This window comes from Protomyctophum parallelum (genome assembly GCF_964188405.1).
Source record: "Protomyctophum parallelum genome assembly, chromosome: 20".
Classification (NCBI taxonomy): Eukaryota; Metazoa; Chordata; class Actinopteri; order Myctophiformes; family Myctophidae; genus Protomyctophum; species Protomyctophum parallelum.
The window spans coordinates 4672866-4693827 of record NC_139718.1 but is presented as its reverse complement, the minus strand read 5'-3'; the positions used below and the strand labels follow the sequence as shown (position 1 = coordinate 4693827).

Genomic DNA, 20962 nt, shown 5'->3' with positions numbered 1-20962 from the left:
TTTCAAAATAGCTGAAGTATAACATAAGGCTTAAAACGACAAAAGGGTTCCTCTCTAATTCACTATTCAAGTGCATTTCACAACTGCGTGCCTACCGTACCATACCGTACCGTACAGTACAATACATGTGTCAATATTTAGAAAAGAAACCAAGACAAGACAAAAAAATATCTACAGCATATCATTTTAAAAATGCACATTTACATGAGCAATTATACTAACTAAGGCAACTTGTGAACAAATGCATATACACAACGGTGCCGATCCAAAGCTAATCCAATTTGTTCTTTTGCAATTGTAAAAGTGGAGCACAATATATTCACCGCCCCCCCCCCCCCCTAAACCTGTCAGGTGTAAACAGTGAATTCCATTTGCCAAACAAGAAAACAATAATTACACTATGAACAACAAACCAGTACATCAACAAAAACAGAACAAAGAAAAAAAGTGCAGTGAACGGTGATAATAATAATAATAATAATGATAATGATAATACTATACGATGGCTTGGTGGTACTGTGACTCGTGTCCTGGAAAAAAATCAAATAAAATACTTCTAAATAGAAGTCAGTTAATCAAATAGTTAAATAGATAAAAAGTCGTTTCATTAAAGGCCATTTTTACATTTACAACAAACCTTTTTTTCTTTTAAAAAATAAACGTCTTTTTGTACTCCAAAGGGACAATCCCTTTGTCAAGAGTTTGACATCACAGTACAAGCTTTGGAGGAATTGGACTCATTTCTATATTATGTGCCTTTTCAACAAAATTAAAACAAATCGGAAGAATATAAAAATAAAAAGGAGATACAATTGTACAGTCACGCCACCCAAAGTGGCAACAAAAAAACAATTTAAAAGGCAGATGTAGGCCCAGGCCGTAGCGTAACGGTCTGGGCACCGGACTGGTGATCCAGTCGCGGTGTGCCGCGGGTTCGACTCCCGGACCCGACACGGCCTTTACCGCATGTCTTCCCCCCATCTCTCTCCCGTTTCCTGTCAGCCTACTTTCTATCCCTTAAAAAATCAATAAAGGCGTAAGCCACAAAAAAATATCTTACAAAAAAAAAAAAAAAGGCAGATGTAGTCGGCGAGGACCACACAAACAGGGCGTGGCCACTTTCTCCTTTTCTTATAGAACACTTTCAGATGCTGGGGTAACGACATCCACCCACCCCACCCCCCCGAAGCTCCGCGCGTCACCTCCTGAACACCTCCACTGGGGGGCGCTGCTGCCGTCTAGAGAGATAAACCCATGGTTACTTTGGAAGCAGCGAACACGCTGCTCCATTGCATAGTAAGAAGTCCAACGGTAGACACTTCCCCCCCCTCCTGCTTTTACACAAGGTTTCCCCAGAGTGTGAATGAATGTCCACTTTTTTCCACACACACACACACACACACACACACACACACACACACACACACACACGTGTGTGTGCCGAGCGCTTCTTCAGTCGCACACACAAAAAACCCCAACACGAGACAAACACACGAACAAAGACATTCTTCTTTGGCTATATCGTTGCAGCCGACAGAGGGGAAACCGGGGGACTGTTCGGCTGGCGGGCGGGGGGGGGGGGGGGGGGGGGGGGGGAGTGGGTCGGTTCCAGTGACGGGGACGAAAGGAGACTCCAGCGGGCGTGGCGGGCGGTCCAGCGTGGTCCTAACTGTGGTGCTGCTGCTGGATGATGAGGACCAGTTTAGTGGTCCTAACTCTGCTGCTGGATGAGGCCCAGTTTGGTGGTCCTATAACTGTGGTGCTGGATGATGAGGCCCAGTTTGGTGGTCCTAATAACTGTGGTGCTGCTGGCTGGAGGATGAGGACCAGTTTAGTGGTCCTAACTCTGCTGCTGGATGAGGCCCAGTTTGGTGGTCCTATAACTGTGGTGCTGGATGATGAGGCCCAGTTTGGTGGTCCTATAACTGTGGTGCTGCTGGAGGAGGCCCAGTTTGGTGGTCCCTATAACTGTGGTGCTGGATGATGAGGCCCAGTTTGGTGGTCCTATAACCTGTGGTGCTGCTGGAGGAGGCCCAGTTTTGGTGGTCCTATAACTGTGGTGCTGCTGGAGGAGGCCCAGTTTGGTGGTCCTATAACTGTGGTGCTGCTGGATGAGGCCCCAGTTTGGTGGTCCTAACTGTGGTGTTGCTGCTGTATGAGGCCCCAGTTTGGTGGTCCTATAAACCTTGTGGTGCTGGATGAGGCCCAGTTTGGTGTCCCTATAACTGTGGTGCTGGATGAGGCCCCAGTTTTGGTGGTCCTATAACTGTGGTGCTGGATGAGGCCCAGTTTGGTGGTCCTATAACTGTGGTGTTGTATGAGGCCCAGTTTTGGTGGTCCTAACTGTGGTGCTGGATGAGGCCCAGTTTGGTGGTCCTATAACTGTGGTGCTGGATGAGGCCCAGTTTGGTGGTCCTATAACTGTGGTGCTGAATGAGGCCCAGTTTGGTGGTCCTAACTGTGGTGCTGCTGCTGGATGAGGGCCCAGTTTGTGTCCGGAGGTTCTGGCAGTACCCCGAGAGGCTCCGGTTCTCCTCCAGCAGCTTGCTGTGCTCCTGGACCAGACGGGACGTGCTCTGCTGCTCCTGTTGTCCTGCTCCAGCTCAGAGTTCAGCTCCTGTCTGAGGAAAATACCTCTTTATATTTATATATAAAAATGGTAAATGGTGCATTTATATATAGCGCCTTTTTAGGGCTTTAAGCAACTAGTCAACTATTCAACTAGTAAATCCACTAGTCGACCTTGTTGGTACTAGTTAACTAGTTGATAAGATTTTTCCCCCTATTTTGTAGGCCTCAAGATCAGGTAGATTACAGTTTATAGTCATCAATGTACACATTTTTCCAAACAAAATATTTTTTTTTTTTACATAAAAGGTAGTTAAACAACTAGTCGACTAGTAAACTAGCCAACTAGTCCTAACCTGAGGTTAAAGTTAATATTTTTAGAGCATACTGTACTCCCCTCTATACCGCCCCCTTGTGGGTGAAATTTAAGAAAGCAAGTTTGTATAAACTGCAGGTTGCCTATAATGACTGCATGCGTATATTATTGAACAAACCAAGGTGGAGCAGTGCAAGTGAGTTATTCTGTAGTGTGGGAGTTTACACCTTTCATGCCTTACTGAGACACTTGATGTATAAATGTATGTGTCGGCTCAATGAGTCTAAAAACTGCATAATTATGCTGCTGTGTAACCCCAGCTTCAGTAGCACCAGGTACCGGTCTGCCTTTTGGAAGCACTGGTATGAATGTTTATTGTAAAAATGATGTTTTTATGGGTTAGGGGTGTTTCTTCTCTGTATGTACTGTTTTATGTTGTCTGTTGTTATTGGACCCTGAGTCTGAACAAATAAAGTTGATTGATTGATTGATTGATTGATAGTAAAAATGACTAGAAGTGAAAGCCCTAGCGCCTCTATCCAGCACATTCACCCATTCACACACTATGGCATTTTTAACTATAATCTACCTGATCTTGAGGGCTACAAAATCGGGGGGGAAAAATAAAAAAATAAAAAACACATTTTTTTTCTCATCACACGTGGACAATAAATTAAACTAACTAACATACATAACATAATGCTTAGTTAAAACACCAAAAGGGGTTCCCGTCGGGAATGGCCCTTAATACCCCCGGGCGATTGATGTGTTAATGGTGCTTGGTGTGGACAGCCGTTAAGGCACACAGCATTCCTACATCACGACATTTGAGTGAAGCACAACAATCATGCAAACACTAGGATAGGATTGGACTCACTTCCTCTGAACCAGAAGGGCGATCTCCGTCTGGACCTTGAGGTACTCCTGAGCCATTCGGCAGTGCTGCTCAAACACAGCCATGGATTCCTTGGAGTTTGGACACGGAGCCAGGGGCTTGAGAGAGAGAGAGAGAGAGAGAGAGTTCAGTCAACGCTAGTACATTAAAGGGACACTTCACCCTTTTTGCAAAAAAATATATGTTAATGACGTTTAGAAGCTTTAGAACACTTTCCTAGAGATCTTTATGTGTGTAATATGTGGTTTTAGATATTTTAGATTGTAACAGTGAGCCTGTTGTCTCTGATGTCATGGACACTGGGCTCACTTCCTTCCTGGACTACATGTTGTCTCAGTAAGACAGCTCTCCCCCTATCCACAAGGAGGAGCAGTGCACCAAAGAATTATGGGAATTGTAGTCCAGGAAGGTAGTGAGACCAGTGTCCATGACATCAGAGACAACAGGCTCACTGCTACAATCTAAAATAACTAAAACCACATATTACACACATAAAGACCCCCAGGAAAGTGATCTAAAGCTTCTAAACGTCATTAACATATATTTTTTGGCAAAAAGGGTGAAGTGTCCCTTTAAAGGTTTTATGACATTCATTTTCATTTATTTTTCTTTTTCTTTTTTCCTTTAGGTTTTATGACCTCAATTACACCCAAAAAACCTGAACTTTGAACATTCAGTGGATTTTCTGTGGTCTGAAGTTTTCTTTGGGATTTTTTGGGCCTTTTGAGCTACAATGAAAACAGGCAACACAGTGAAACAGTGACATCTGCTGGCAAATCCCATTGACATATATGGGATTTGCAGTAAGTGATGTCACTTACTGCCGGCAAATCAGAGCACCTGTTTGAGCCAGAAAACTCCAGATCACAGAAAATCTACTGAATGTTAAAAGTTCATGTTTTTTGGGTGCAATTGAGATTAGAAAACCTAAAAAAAAACAAGAACAATTCCAAAACCTTTTTTTTTTATGTCACAATCCCTTTAAAAAGAGGACCAGCATAGCAGTGTTTTTGTCATCCGTCTATGATCACATGATCGTTATGGTACATGAGAAGTAGTAAATGAACATTCTACAACAGGTTGTTTCGAGGAAGCAATCTGATTGGTTGAAACGGCTTCTAGCTATTTTTGAAAGATCGAAGAACGACCGACATAGAAACATAGCTTTTTCAGAAAACTGTCAGGATGTATAGAAGACATTTTTATAGAATGTGATCTCAGGTCAAAAGTGATTAAGACTGTATATTTAATGTATATATATTTAATGTACCTGTAGTTGATGATCCAGTGTCAAGTAGGCCATGGGGATGGAGCTGTCCAGGCAATTGACAGCTACTGCGCACGCACGCACGCACGCACGCACACACACACACACACACACACACACACACACACACACACACACACACACACACACACACACACACACACACACACACACACACACACACACACACACACACACACACACACACACACACACACACACACACACACACACACACACACACAATTCAAGCATGTTATTATCACATGTTTTGATGACTGTGATAATAAATAGGCCTACAGCTTTTACTAATGATTAACAATATGAACCTCCTAACTCTATTTATGATATACTATATGTATATATATATATATATATATATATATATATATATATATATATATATATATATATATATATTGTATAAATCAGTGCTATTGAACACCCTTTACGTCTGTGTGTTGTTTCGAAAATATTGAACCAATGAAAAAACGCTTGGGACGAAACCTCTTAACTCCATTGGACCCCCAAACTGTCTCCTAAAGCAGCTAACTCCACCACCTCTCTCCCTCTCATGCAAGAAAATTCTCAATTTATAAAGTCACAACACCAACATCGATGAGGCAGTATTGCTTTGTTTTCCAATATCCTGTTTTCTTAATATCCTGATTTTTATTTTTTTCCTGAAAAATGGACATTTTGGAGTTAGGTGGTTTCTTCCCGACAGCAGAGATATACAATTAGTATATTTACATATTGCTTTTTCAAAGCACAAACTACAAAATCAGTGTAAAATAATTGGATGGTTGTCCTCTAGCACCCCTTAGTGGCCTGTTCTGTGCACCTTCACTCTGCCCTGGTGTTACATGGCTCCCCATTTCCACCAGGGTGGAACCGGTTCAGTTCTCCCCCCCCCCCCCCCCTCCCCCCCGCCTAACAATTGAAAAATATTAGATCTACAAGCTCGTAGCACGGCACCGAGTGCAGCTTGTAGATCTGCTATTTTTGAAAAATCGTGAAAATGTGGCGCAAATCTTTGAATATATATTCTTTCAGAGCGAACGTTTTTAACCCACTTCATGTCAAGGACCCCCAGAATTACCTTTATTTGGCCGCGGACCATCTGAAAATATGTAGTTCCAGGGACCTCCCCCAGAAGCAAAGATTTGAGTTAAAAAACGTTCGCTCTGACAGAATATATACTATTCAAAGATTGAATGCGCCACATTTTCACGATTTTTCAAAAATAGCAGACATACAAGCTCGTAGAACTGCTATTCTTTTTAAATCGTGACAATGTGGCGCAAATCTTTGAATGTATATTCTTTCAGAGCGGACGTTTTTAACTCCTATTTTTGCTTCCAGGGGGAGGGGGGTCCATGTAACATCATACTTTGAGATGGGAGTCCGCGGCCAAATACATATAATTCTGGGGGTCGTGCAAAACACTGTTTAAATGGCTTAAGCATCTAACTTGCAACATTGTTTTTAAGTGTGCGATTTTAATTGCTTGCACACTTCCTACCAATTTCATATGACATGCCATTACAAAATATATATTTTTCACATGTATTATTAGTTTTATACATTTTAGGAGTGAAAACATAATGTTTAGATGCCTGTGACAGCCTCTCAGCTGGTCAAACAATGCTGCTCCGCTGTTCTACGACAGAAAAACACGTGAGGACAAAGCGTACGACAGCTCCCGACCTAACGTGATTTTTGTCCTGGCACACGATCAATTCAAGGTTTTGCGGAAATGGTAAATGCAGAGATTTTTCAGCATGCAACCAAGTGTAAAATGACTTCTACCGGATCTCTTGTCCACTAGTCCTTTCCTAACATTTTAGTCTAGTTTTTATTTGGCGACGAAATTGTCAGCATATTTAGTACTTCATTTCAGTCGTCATACCTTAGTTTTCATTTAGTTTCCATGTAGTTTTCATCAGTGAAAAAAAGGTAGACGACGAACATTTCTCGCCTTAGTTTTCGGTCGACAGAATCAACAGCGACGTATCGTCTAGGCCATCCTGTTGACGGCGTCATCATTAACATACACACCTGTACCTGTGGGACTGACTGGCCTCCTGAGCTCCGATTGGTCGGTGACGGCGGGGGCGGGCTGTGCGGGGCTGTGGGAGCGTCCCGTTGGCTGGCCCTCTACACTGGCCTCTCTGAAGACGTTGGACCGCAGCGTGCCCGTCTAAAAACACAACACAGACAAAACAACTCTGAACACGGTGGACCGCAGCGTGCCCGTCTAAAAACACAACACAGACAAGACAACGGAGGACATTTACACCCATTTAGACGATTTTACTAAATAATGTCTTCTAAAATCCTGACGGTTTTCTGAAAAACCCTATGTTTCTATGTCAGTGGTTCTCACAGGGTTAAACCCTATGTTTCTATGTCAGTGGTTCTCAAACATTTTCCCCCCAATATGTATACACGTACAAGGCATAGAAAGAATTAAGAGGTTTTCATTGGTTCATTATTTTCAAAAAACAACTCACAGACATGAAGGGTGTTCATTCAATAGCACTGATTTATGCAATAAATAAATACATCTAAAACCTCAAAAATGGAGTTAGGTGGTTTCCTCCTGAGAGAAATGGCAGAATACCGTATATACTCTAGTGTGTGTGTGTATGTATCAATGAACATCTTTCTACGGTTTGGTCGTCCTTTCAGATGTCTGCTGACATGATGAATGTGCACCCACCAGAGGCCTCGTTCACACCTAAAAGACACCCGTCTTGTCCGTGTCTTGGACAAGACGGGTGTCTTTCAGGTGTTTGTTTTAGGAATTCCAACAAACAACAACAAACCCTGGCCGATAGACGGGTCACTCACACCGTGGATAAACCAACATGCCCACATGCTTTGCACATTACACACTACTTTAACCCATTTAGGCCTGACATCGAAATAAAAAAAAGCCTTCTAAATCCTGACAGTTTTCTGAAATACCTATGTTTCTAGGCCTATATCACTCAATATTTCATGTCAAGGACCCCAAAAATGATATGTAATTGGCCACCGACCCCCATCTGAAAATATGTTGTTCCAGGGACCCCCTCCAGAAGCAAAGATTTGAGTTAAAAACGTTCGTTCTGAAAAAATATATTCCAAATTTGAGGCACATTTTCACGATTTTTCAAAAATAGCAGACCTACAAGCTTGTAGATCTGCTATTTTTCAATAGCTAAATTATAACATAATGTTTAAAACACCAAAAGGGGTGCCCGCCCAAAATGGATTAATAAACGAACATGCTTTGCACATTACACACTACTTTCCATCCATGGCGTATGCTATACGGTGTCATACTTTGGCTCAAGTACAGACTGCCATTTGGCCCGTCAGCATTTACATTAGGTAATAGTTTCTTAGATTATTAACCCATTCTGACCTGAGATCAGATTCTAAAAATGTCAGTCGCTCTTCGATTTTTCAAAAATAGCAGACCTACAAGCTCGTATCGCGCCACTCGGTGGCGCGATACGAGTCAGAATGGGTTAAGCCTGACATCTGTTAATACTTGCGTGCCCTGGTAAAAAAAAAAAGCTAGTAAGAAAGAATATCTTTTTTTGCTGCGACGGACGGGCCCCCATTTAATTGCATCCTTTGTATCCGGATTCCGTTTTGCAAACACACTACCGCCCCTGGTTTCCATTCCCTTTTTACCTCCTTCATGATGAATTCCTGTTCCGTTCTTTGACTACATAGAAGTGTCTATTTGTACGTCTCTAAATGTGTTGATGAATTGAACATGGTGGACCCTCTTGTAAATAAGTGTAATGCTTAATTGGGTCGTCCACTCACTCACAGTTAACAGTGTTTTTGTATTGAGTTTGTACTTGAAATATACTGTAATTCTGCAAACTGTTAATAAATATTTCAATCAATCAAAAACTATACCTTTGATGGTTTGAACTGCAGAGGAAATTTGGCCTCGATGCTCTTGAGGGTCTCCTCTCCTTTTCCAAGCTCCATGTCGCGCTCGCTCCTGTTGCTGTTGATGGTGCATTCAGCATAGGAGTCTGTGATTGGCCACAAGGGGGATTCACATTACGACAATGTGTCTTACAGCATGGTACTGTAAAAAACCCATTTAGGCCTGAGGACGATTCTACAAATGCCTTCTAAATTCTGATAGTTTTCTGGTAAAACCCTATGTTTCTATGTCAGCGGTTCTTAAACATTTTCATGTCAAGGACCCCCAAATATAATCTGTAATTGGCCGCCGCCGACCCCCATCTGGAAATATGTTGTTCCACAGACCCCCCCCCCCCCCTCCCCCCAGAAGCAAAGATATGAGTTAAAAACGTTCGCTCTGAAAGAATATATAAAGGTTTGCGCCACATTGTCACGATTTTTCAAAAATAGCAGACACATTTACCATTTTAGTCATGTGGAATGTTTTAATGCTAGTCTAGTTTTAGTCGACCGAATATCATACGATTTTAGTCAACAAAATCCACAGTTGATTTAGTCGACTAAAATGTATTTTGGCGGGCCTTGATGCCGTCATAATGACTGATTTTACTCTTGCTGAAAATAGCCGACCTGCAAGCTCGTAGATCTGCTGTTTTCAGCATGCAACCACGTGTAAAATGACTTATACTGGATCTCTTGTGCACTAGTCCCTTAATACATTTTAGTCTAGTTTTCTTTTGTTGACAAAATTGTCAATATATTTAGTCTTACTTTTAGTCATCGTAGCTTAGTTTTCAGTTCGTTTCCATTTAGTTTTCGTCAGTGGAAAAAGGCAGTCGACGGACATTTTTCGTGTGGGTTTTAGTCGAGGAAAACAACACTGACGTCTATATACCTGTGCTGGTGGCCGACGAGGAGCCACTTCTGTTGCCCGAGCCGTGATGGGGGATCTGCAGGGGCTCGTCAGAACCCGGGAAGTACTGTGGAGGACAAAGAAGAACCCATGATGTTCTCCCCGTGTCCCCTAGGGTAGGTACCCCTCACATGTTCTCCCTGTGTCCCCTAGGGTAGGTACCCCCACATGTTCTCCCCGTGTCCCCTAGGGTAGGAACCCTCACATGTTCTTCCCGTGTCCCCTAGGGTAGGAACCCTCACATGTTCTCCCCGTGTCCCCTAGGGTAGGTACCCTCACATGTTCTTCCCGTGTCCCCTAGGGTAGGTACCCTCACATGTTCTCCCCGTGTCCCCTAGGGTAGGTACCCTCACATGTTCTCCCCGTGTCCCCTAGGGTAGGTACCCTCACATGTTCTCCCCCGTGTCCCCTAGGGTAGGAACCCTCACATGTTCTCCCCGTGTCCCCTAGGATAGGAACCCTCAAATGTTCTCCCCGTGTCCCCTAGGGTAGGTACCCTCCCAAATAACCTGCAGTAATCCTTGTCTCTAAACAACCTCCCCCTGGCCAGCCGGGGCGCCTGATGGAGGGGAAAGGAACTGGTTGGAATAACGTGTTCCTTCCACGCGCTATGTCCGGCCAGGGAAAAATCTGGCATTACAACACGTAACCTTTTGTCAAAATAAATAAATAAATCAGACCCGTCTGAACTGGTTGTCTGACTATAGGCTATCAGACTATTGGCTATCAGACTATTGGCTGTTGGACAATTGGCTGTCGGACTATTGTTGGTGTCACACCAACACCAAAAACTCCGCTTCCCATCATGCACCTGTGCACAGTGTGAAGCTCAACAGCGCCACTCTGTCACCTGTTGGTGGTACTCTAAACAGACACGGGGACAGTCAGAAACACATTGCCGTTCCTCGGGAGTGGCTCTGCACTACCCAAAAAACAAAAAAAGAAAATACATTTTTGTCAACCAAAACCAACGTACCTTCATGAGGTGGCTCATGGTGTTCTTCACCAACGTACCTTCATGAGGTGGCTCATGGTGTTCTTCACCAACGTACCTTCATGAGGTGGCTCATGGTGTTCTAAACCAACGTACCTTCATGAGGTGGCTCATGGTGTTCTTCACCAACGTACCTTCATGAGGTGGCTCATGGTGTTCTTAACCAACGTACCTTCATGAGGTGGCTCATGGTGTTCTAAACCAACGTACCTTCATGAGGTGGCTCATGGTGTTCTTCACCAACGTACCTTCATGAGGTGGCTCATGGTGTTCTTAACCAACGTACCTTCATGAGGTGGCTCATGGTGTTCTTAACCAACGTACCTTCATGAGGTGGCTCATGGTGTTCTAAACCAACGTACCTTCATGAGGTGGCTCATGGTGTTCTTAACCAACGTACCTTCATGAGGTGGCTCATGGTGTTCTTAACCAACGTACCTTCATGAGGTGGCTCATGGTGTTCTTCACCAACGTACCTTCATGAGGTGGCTCATGGTGTTCTTCACCAACGTACCTTCATGAGGTGGCTCATGGTGTTCTTCACCAACGTACCTTCATGAGGTGGCTCATGGTGTTCTTAACCAACGTACCTTCATGAGGTGGCTCATGGTGTTCTTAACCAACGTACCTTCATGAGGTGGCTCATGGTGTTCTAAACCAACGTACCTTCATGAGGTGGCTCATGGTGTTCTTAACCAACGTACCTTCATGAGGTGGCTCATGGTGTTCTTAACCAACGTACCTTCATGAGGTGGCTCATGGTGTTCTAAACCAACGTACCTTCATGAGGTGGCTCATGGTGTTCTTAACCAACGTACCTTCATGAGGTGGCTCATGGTGTTCTTAACCAACGTACCTTCATGAGGTGGCTCATGGTGTTCTTAACCAACGTACCTTCATGAGGTGGCTCATGGTGTTCTTCAAACCAACGTACCTTCATGAGGTGGCTCATGGTGTTCTAAACCAACGTACCTTCATGAGGTGGCTCATGGTGTTCTTCACCAACGTACCTTCATGAGGTGGCTCATGGTGTTCTTCACCAACGTACCTTCATGAGGTGGCTCATGGTGTTCTTAACCAACGTACCTTCATGAGGTGGCTCATGGTGTTCTTAACCAACGTACCTTCATGAGGTGGCTCATGGTGTTCTAAACCAACGTACCTTCATGAGGTGGCTCATGGTGTTCTTCACCAACGTACCTTCATGAGGTGGCTCATGGTGTTCTTCACCAACGAACCTTCATGAGGTGGCTCATGGTGTTCTTAACCAACGTACCTTCATGAGGTGGCTCATGGTGTTCTAAACCAACGTACCTTCATGAGGTGGCTCATGGTGTTCTAAACCAACGTACCTTCATGAGGTGGCTCATGGTGTTCTTCACCAACGTACCTTCATGAGGTGGCTCATGGTGTTCTAAACCAACGTACCTTCAAGAGGTGGCTCATGGTGTTCTTAACCAACGTACCTTCATGAGGTGGCTCATGGTGTTCTTAACCAACGTACCTTCATGAGGTGGCTCATGGTGTTCTAAACCAACGTACCTTCATGAGGTGGCTCATGGTGTTCTAAACCAACGTACCTTCAAGAGGTGGCTCATGGTGTTCTTAACCAACGTACCTTCATGAGGTGGCTCATGGTGTTCTTAACCAACGTACCTTCATGAGGTGGCTCATGGTGTTCTAAACCAACGTACCTTCATGAGGTGGCTCATGGTGTTCTAAACCAACGTACCTTCATGAGGTGGCTCATGGTGTTCTTAACCAACGTACCTTCATGAGGTGGCTCATGGTGTTCTTAACCAACGTACCTTCATGAGGTGGCTCATGGTGTTCTTAACCAACGTACCTTCATGAGGTGGCTCATGGTGTTCTTCACCAACGTACCTTCATGAGGTGGCTCATGGTGTTCTTCACCAACGTACCTTCATGAGGTGGCTCATGGTGTTCTAAACCAACGTACCTTCATGAGGTGGCTCATGGTGTTCTAAACCAACGTACCTTCATGAGGTGGCTCATGGTGTTCTTCACCAACGTACCTTCATGAGGTGGCTCATGGTGTTCTTAACCAACGTACCTTCATGAGGTGGCTCATGGTGTTCTTCACCAACGTACCTTCATGAGGTGGCTCATGGTGTTCTAAACCAACGTACCTTCATGAGGTGGCTCATGGTGTTCTAAACCAACGTACCTTCATGAGGTGGCTCATGGTGTTCTTCACCAACGTACCTTCATGAGGTGGCTCATGGTGTTCTAAACCAACGTACCTTCATGAGGTGGCTCATGGTGTTCTAAACCAACGTACCTTCATGAGGTGGCTCATGGTGTTCTAAACCAACGTACCTTCATGAGGTGGCTCATGGTGTTCTTAACCAACGTACCTTCATGAGGTGGCTCATGGTGTTCTTCACCAACGTACCTTCATGAGGTGGCTCATGGTGTTCTTCACCAACGTACCTTCATGAGGTGGCTCATGGTGTTCTTCACCAACGTACCTTCATGAGGTGGCTCATGGTGTTCTTAACCAACGTACCTTCATGAGGTGGCTCATGGTGTTCTAAACCAACGTACCTTCATGAGGTGGCTCATGGTGTTCTAAACCAACGTACCTTCATGAGGTGGCTCATGGTGTTCTAAACCAACGTACCTTCATGAGGTGGCTCATGGTGTTCTTCACCAACGTACCTTCATGAGGTGGCTCATGGTGTTCTTAACCAACGTACCTTCATGAGGTGGCTCATGGTGTTCTTAACCAACGTACCTTCATGAGGTGGCTCATGGTGTTCTTCACCAACGTACCTTCATGAGGTGGCTCATGGTGTTCTTAACCAACGTACCTTCATGAGGTGGCTCATGGTGTTCTAAACCAACGTACCTTCATGAGGTGGCTCATGGTGTTCTTAACCAACGTACCTTCATGAGGTGGCTCATGGTGTTCTTCACCAACGTACCTTCATGAGGTGGCTCATGGTGTTCTAAACCAACGTACCTTCATGAGGTGGCTCATGGTGTTCTTAACCAACGTACCTTCATGAGGTGGCTCATGGTGTTCTTAACCAACGTACCTTCATGAGGTGGCCCATGGTGTTCTTCACCAACGTACCTTCATGAGGTGGCTCATGGTGTTCTTAACCAACGTACCTTCATGAGGTGGCTCATGGTGTTCTTAACCAACGTACCTTCATGAGGTGGCTCATGGTGTTCTTCACCAACGTACCTTCATGAGGTGGCTCATGGTGTTCTTAACCAACGTACCTTCATGAGGTGGCTCATGGTGTTCTTAACCAACGTACCTTCATGAGGTGGCTCATGGTGTTCTTAACCAACGTACCTTCATGAGGTGGCTCATGGTGTTCTTAACCAACGTACCTTCATGAGGTGGCTCATGGTGTTCTTCACCAACGTACCTTCATGAGGTGGCTCATGGTGTTCTTCACCAACGTACCTTCATGAGGTGGCTCATGGTGTTCTTCACCAACGTACCTTCATGAGGTGGCTCATGGTGTTCTAAACCAACGTACCTTCATGAGGTGGCTCATGGTGTTCTTAACCAACGTACCTTCATGAGGTGGCTCATGGTGTTCTTCACCTCCTCCATGGCGGGCCTCTCGGCGGGGTCTTTGTCCCAGCAGCGGCACATCAGGTCCTCGATGGGCTCCGGGAGGTCTTTGATCAGCGGGGGCCGAGTGCCTGCAATGACCCATTCAGACCTGAGGACCTGATCTACAAATGCCTTCAATACCCCGACAGGTTTTCTGAAAAACCTCATGTTTTCCATGTCAGTTGTTTTCAAATGACAGTGGCAACACTGACAGTGTTGCACAAGGTTTTTCATATTTGTTGCTTTGTTGGCCGAATTGTTCGACTCCAAACTCACTCCAATCACAAACTCACTCCAATCAAACTCACTCCAATCACGAACTCACTCCAATCAAACTCGCTCCAATCACAAACTCACTCCAATCACAAACTCACTCCAATCACAAACTCACTGCAATCACAAACTCACTCCAATCACAAACTCACTCCAATCAAACTCACTCCAATCACGAACTCACTCTAATCACAAACTCACTCTAATCAAACTCACTCCAATCAAACTCACTCCAATCACAATCTCACTCTAATCACAAACTCACTCCAATCACAAACTCACTCCAATCACAAACTCACTCTAATCACAAACTCACTCTAATCACAAACTCACTCTAATCACAAACTCACTCTAATCACAAACTCACTCTAATCACAAACTCAATCAAATGTATTTATTTTTAATTAAAAGCCACAAAAACATAAAATAGAAGGTGTTTCTGACCTCGGTGCACGGCCCACATGATGCAGAAGGCGGAGCCACCGATCTCATCGAAGGGCTTCCTCCGAGTGATCACCTCCCACAGTATGATGCCCCAGCTGAACACGTCGCACTTCTCACTGTAGTTACTGCCTGTAAAACAACAAACATCATACGCCCAGTCACTTCTCACTGTAGTTACTGCCTGTAACAAAACAAACATCATATGCCCAGTCACTTCTCACTGTAGTTACTGCCTGTAACACAACAAACATCATATGCCCAGTCACTTCTCACTGTAGTTACTGCCTGTAACACAACAAACATCATATGCCCAGTCACTTCTCACTGTAGTTACTGCCTGTAACAAAACAAACATCATATGCCCAGTCACTTCTCACTGTAGTTACTGCCTGTAAAACAACAAACATCATATGCCCAGTCACTTCTCACTGTAGTTACTGCCTGTAACAAACAAACATCATGTGCCCAGTCACTTCTCACTGTAGTTACTGCCTGTAACACAACAGACATCATATGCCCAGTCACTTCTCACTGTAGTTACTGCCTGTAACAAAACAAACATCATATGCCCAGTCACTTCTCACTGTAGTTACTGCCTGTAACAAAACAAACATCATATGCCCAGTCACTTCTCACTGTAGTTACTGCCTGTAACAAAACAAACATCATATGCCCAGTCACTTCTCACTGTAGTTACTGCCTGTAACACAACAAACATCATATGCCCAGTCACTTCTCACTGTAGTTACTGCCTGTAACACAACAAACATCATATGCCCAGTCACTTCTCACTGTAGTTACTGCCTGTAACACAACAAACATCATATGCCCAGTCACTTCTCACTGTAGTTACTGCCTGTAAAAACACAAACATCATGTGCCCAGTCACTTCTCACTGTAGTTACTGCCTGTAACAAAACAAACATCATATGCCCAGTCACTTCTCACTGTAGTTACTGCCTGTAAAACAACACACATCATATGCCCAGTCACTTCTCACTGTAGTTACTGCCTGTAAAACAACAAACATCATATGCCCAGTCACTTCCCACTGTAGTTACTGCCTGTAAAAACACAAACATCATATGCCCAGTCACTTCTCACTGTAGTTACTGCCTGTAAAAACACAAACATCATATGCCCAGTCACTTCTCACTGTAGTTACTGCCTGTAACAAAACAAACATCATATGCCCAGTCACTTCTCACTGTAGTTACTGCCTGTAACAAAACAAACATCATATGCCCAGTCACTTCTCACTGTAGTTACTGCCTGTAACAAAACAAACATCATATGCCCAGTCACTTCTCACTGTAGTTACTGCCTGTAACACAACAGACATCATATGCCCAGTCACTTCTCACTGTAGTTACTGCCTGTAACAAAACAAACATCATATGCCCAGTCACTTCCCACTGTAGTTACTGCCTGTAACAAAACAAACATCATATGCCCAGTCACTTCTCACTGTAGTTACTGCCTGTAACAAAACAAACATCATATGCCCAGTCACTTCTCACTGTAGTTACTGCCTGTAACAAAACAAGCATCATATGCCCAGTCACTTCTCACTGTAGTTACTGCCTGTAACAAAACAAGCATCATATGCCCAGTCACTTCTCACTGTAGTTACTGCCTGTAAAACAACAAACATCATATGCCCAGTCACTTCTCACTGTAGTTACTGCCTGTAACAAAACAAACATCATATGCCCAGTCACTTCTCACTGTAGTTACTGCCTGTAACAAAACAAACATCATATGCCCAGTCACTTCTCACTGTAGTTACTGCCTGTAACACAACAAACATCATATGCCCAGTCACTTCCCACTGTAGTTACTGCCTGTAAAAACACAAACATCATATGCCCAGTCACTTCTCACTGTAGTTACTGCCTGTAACACAACAAACATCATATGCCCAGTCACTTCTCACTGTAGTTACTGCCTGTAACAAACAAACATCATATGCCCAGTCACTTCTCACTGTAGTTACTGCCTGTAACAAAACAAACATCATATGCCCAGTCACTTCTCACTGTAGTTACTGCCTGTAACAAAACAAACATCATATGCCCAGTCACTTCTCACTGTAGTTACTGCCTGTAACAAAACAAACATCATATGCCCAGTCCCTTCTCACTGTAGTTACTGCCTGTAAAAAACAAACATCATATGCCCAGTCACTTCTCACTGTAGTTACTGCCTGTAAAACAACAAACATCATATGCCCAGTCACTTCTCACTGTAGTCACTGCCTGTAACAAAACAAACATCATATGCCCAGTCACTTCTCACTGTAGTTACTGCCTGTAACACAACAAACATCATATGCCCAGTCACTTCTCACTGTAGTTACTGCCTGTAACAAAACAAACATCATATGCCCAGTCACTTCTCACTGTAGTTACTGCCTGTAACACAACAAACATCATATGCCCAGTCACTTCCCACTGTAGTTACTGCCTGTAAAAACACAAACATCATATGCCCAGTCACTTCTCACTGTAGTTACTGCCTGTAACAAAACAAACATCATATGCCCAGTCACTTCTCACTGTAGTTACTGCCTGTAAAAAACAAACATCATATGCCCAGTCACTTCTCACTGTAGTTACTGCCTGTAAAACAACAAACATCATATGCCCAGTCACTTCTCACTGTAGTCACTGCCTGTAACAAAACAAACATCATATGCCCAGTCACTTCTCACTGTAGTTACTGCCTGTAACACAACAAACATCATATGCCCAGTCACTTCTCACTGTAGTTACTGCCTGTAACAAAACAAACATCATATGCCCAGTCACTTCTCACTGTAGTTACTGCCTGTAAAACAACAAACATCATATGCCCAGTCACTTCTCACTGTAGTTACTGCCTGTAACAAAACAAACATCATATGCCCAGTCACTTCTCACTGTAGTTACTGCCTGTAACAAAACAAACATCATATGCCCAGTCACTTCTCACTGTAGTTACTGCCTGTAACAAAACAAACATCATATGCCCAGTCACTTCTCACTGTAGTTACTGCCTGTAACACAACAAACATCATATGCCCAGTCACTTCCCACTGTAGTTACTGCCTGTAAAAACACAAACATCATATGCCCAGTCACTTCTCACTGTAGTTACTGCCTGTAACAAAACAAACATCATATGCCCAGTCACTTCTCACTGTAGTTACTGCCTGTAAAAAACAAACATCATATGCCCAGTCACTTCTCACTGTAGTTACTGCCTGTAAAACAACAAACATCATATGCCCAGTCACTTCTCACTGTAGTCACTGCCTGTAACAAAACAAACATCATATGCCCAGTCACTTCTCACTGTAGTTACTGCCTGTAACACAACAAACATCATATGCCCAGTCACTTCTCACTGTAGTTACTGCCTGTAACAAAACAAACATCATATGCCCAGTCACTTCTCACTGTAGTTACTGCCTGTAAAACAACAAACATCATATGCCCAGTCACTTCTCACTGTAGTTACTGCCTGTAACAAAACAAACATCATATGCCCAGTCACTTCTCACTGTAGTTACTGCCTGTAACACAACAAACATCATATGCCCAGTCACTTCTCACTGTAGTTACTGCCTGTAACACAACAAACATCATATGCCCAGTCACTTCTCACTGTAGTTACTGCCTGTAACAAAACAAACATCATATGCCCAGTCACTTCTCACTGTAGTTACTGCCTGTAACAAAACAAACATCATATGCCCAGTCACTTCTCACTGTAGTTACTGCCTGTAACAAACAAACATCATATGCCCAGTCACTTCTCACTGTAGTTACTGCCTGTAACAAAACAAACATCATATGCCCAGTCACTTCTCACTGTAGTTACTGCCTGTAACAAAACAAACATCATATGCCCAGTCACTTCTCACTGTAGTTACTGCCTGTAACAAAACAAACATCATATGCCCAGTCACTTCTCACTGTAGTTACTGCCTGTAACACAACAAACATCATATGCCCAGTCACTTCTCACTGTAGTTACTGCCTGTAACAAAACAAACATCATATGCCCAGTCACTTCTCACTGTAGTTACTGCCTGTAACACAACAAACATCATATGCCCAGTCACTTCTCACTGTAGTTACTGCCTGTAACACAACAAACATCATATGCCCAGTCACTTCTCACTGTAGTTACTGCCTGTAACAAAACAAACATCATATGCCCAGTCACTTCTCACTGTAGTTACTGCCTGTAACAAAACAAACATCATATGCCCAGTCACTTCTCACTGTAGTTACTGCCTGTAACAAACAAACATCATATGCCCAGTCACTTCTCACTGTAGTTACTGCCTGTAACAAAACAAACATCATATGCCCAGTCACTTCTCACTGTAGTTACTGCCTGTAACAAAACAAACATCATATGCCCAGTCACTTCTCACTGTAGTTACTGCCTGTAAACAACAAACATCATATGCCCAGTCACTTCTCACTGTAGTTACTGCCTGTAACAAAACAAACATCATATGCCCAGTCACTTCTCACTGTAGTTACTGCCTGTAACACAACAAACATCATATGCCCAGTCACTTCTCACTGTAGTTACTGCCTGTAACAAAACAAACATCATATGCCCAGTCACTTCTCACTGTAGTTACTGCCTGTAACACAACAAACATCATATGCCCAGTCACTTCTCACTGTAGTTACTGCCTGTAACAAAACAAACATCATATGCCCAGTCACTTCTCACTGTAGTTACTGCCTGTAAAACAACAAACATCATATGCCCAGTCACTTCTCACTGTAGTTACTGCCTGTAACAAAACAAACATCATACGCCCAGTCACTTCTCACTGTAGTTACTGCCTGTAAAACAACAAACATCATATGCCCAGTCACAATGGTGCATCTGTGATGTTCTTCTTTTTTTACCGACATCAAGTTTAAAATAATAATTGAATGCACAGAATATCAATACGAAGCGACTGAAAAAAACAAACACCTTATTTCAATTTTCAAAACGGCAACCGATGGGGTGCGAAGAGGGGCACAACCACGAGCGGGACTTGACAAAGGGTGAATTATACGAAGATAATAATATTGAAGCTATGTGGAGAAGTGGTGAAGGCAGAAGGGCTCCTTTGACGCCCGAGGAATGAAGTGGCCACGACGTTGGGATGTCTGGTGTTTGCCGATACCGATTTTTATATTTTATAGAACACGTTTATCCCATTCTGACCTGAGATCAGATTCATACGAGGTTTCCACTGGGACACACACTGGTCTGATGAACCCATTCTGACCTGAGATCAGATTCTAAAAATGTCAGTCGTTCTTCGATTCTTCAAAAATAGCAGACCTACAAGCTCGTATCGCGCCACTCGGTGGCGCGATATGAGCTTGTAGATCTGCTATTTTTCAATAGCTAAAGCATAACATGATGGTAACACCAAAATGGGTGCCCGTTCAGGGTTATGCCATATCAAAATAGTACAATATCCCAAATCACAGACAACATCCAGTCTATACTACCATGATATGGATATAATATTGATACTAGGGATGTCCCGATCGCGTTTCTTTGCTCCAGATCCAATTCCGATCATTTGAAAATGACGTGGTCGGCGCCCCGGATTTCCAATCGCCCTATTCCGATCGGGACAACCCCAGCCACGCGTCGTCCCTCTCTAAATGGTAAATGTTGCACTATGTATATAGTGCCTTTATCCGAGGCGCTTTACAGAGACGGTGCATTACATTCACCG

General features: G+C 43.7%; 1 protein-coding gene across 1 annotated transcript in view; it reads right to left on the bottom strand.

The window, feature by feature from the left end:
* Positions 1 to 2214: 2214 nt before the first annotated feature.
* LOC310878424 (mitogen-activated protein kinase kinase kinase 7-like) overlaps positions 2215 to 20962 on the bottom strand; it is a gene marked incomplete at its 5' end in the record, with an annotated part of 23653 nt that continues 4905 nt past the window's right edge. The window contains 8 exons of the mRNA XM_083792755.1: positions 2215 to 2621; positions 3762 to 3877; positions 5050 to 5114; positions 7114 to 7249; positions 8971 to 9092; positions 9884 to 9968; positions 14452 to 14582; positions 15211 to 15391. Of these exons, the coding sequence (XP_083648881.1) occupies positions 2300 to 2621; positions 3762 to 3877; positions 5050 to 5114; positions 7114 to 7249; positions 8971 to 9092; positions 9884 to 9968; positions 14452 to 14582; positions 15211 to 15391 (1158 nt within the window). The 3' untranslated portion in view covers positions 2215 to 2299. The remainder of the gene's footprint in view (positions 2622 to 3761; positions 3878 to 5049; positions 5115 to 7113; positions 7250 to 8970; positions 9093 to 9883; positions 9969 to 14451; positions 14583 to 15210; positions 15392 to 20962) is intronic.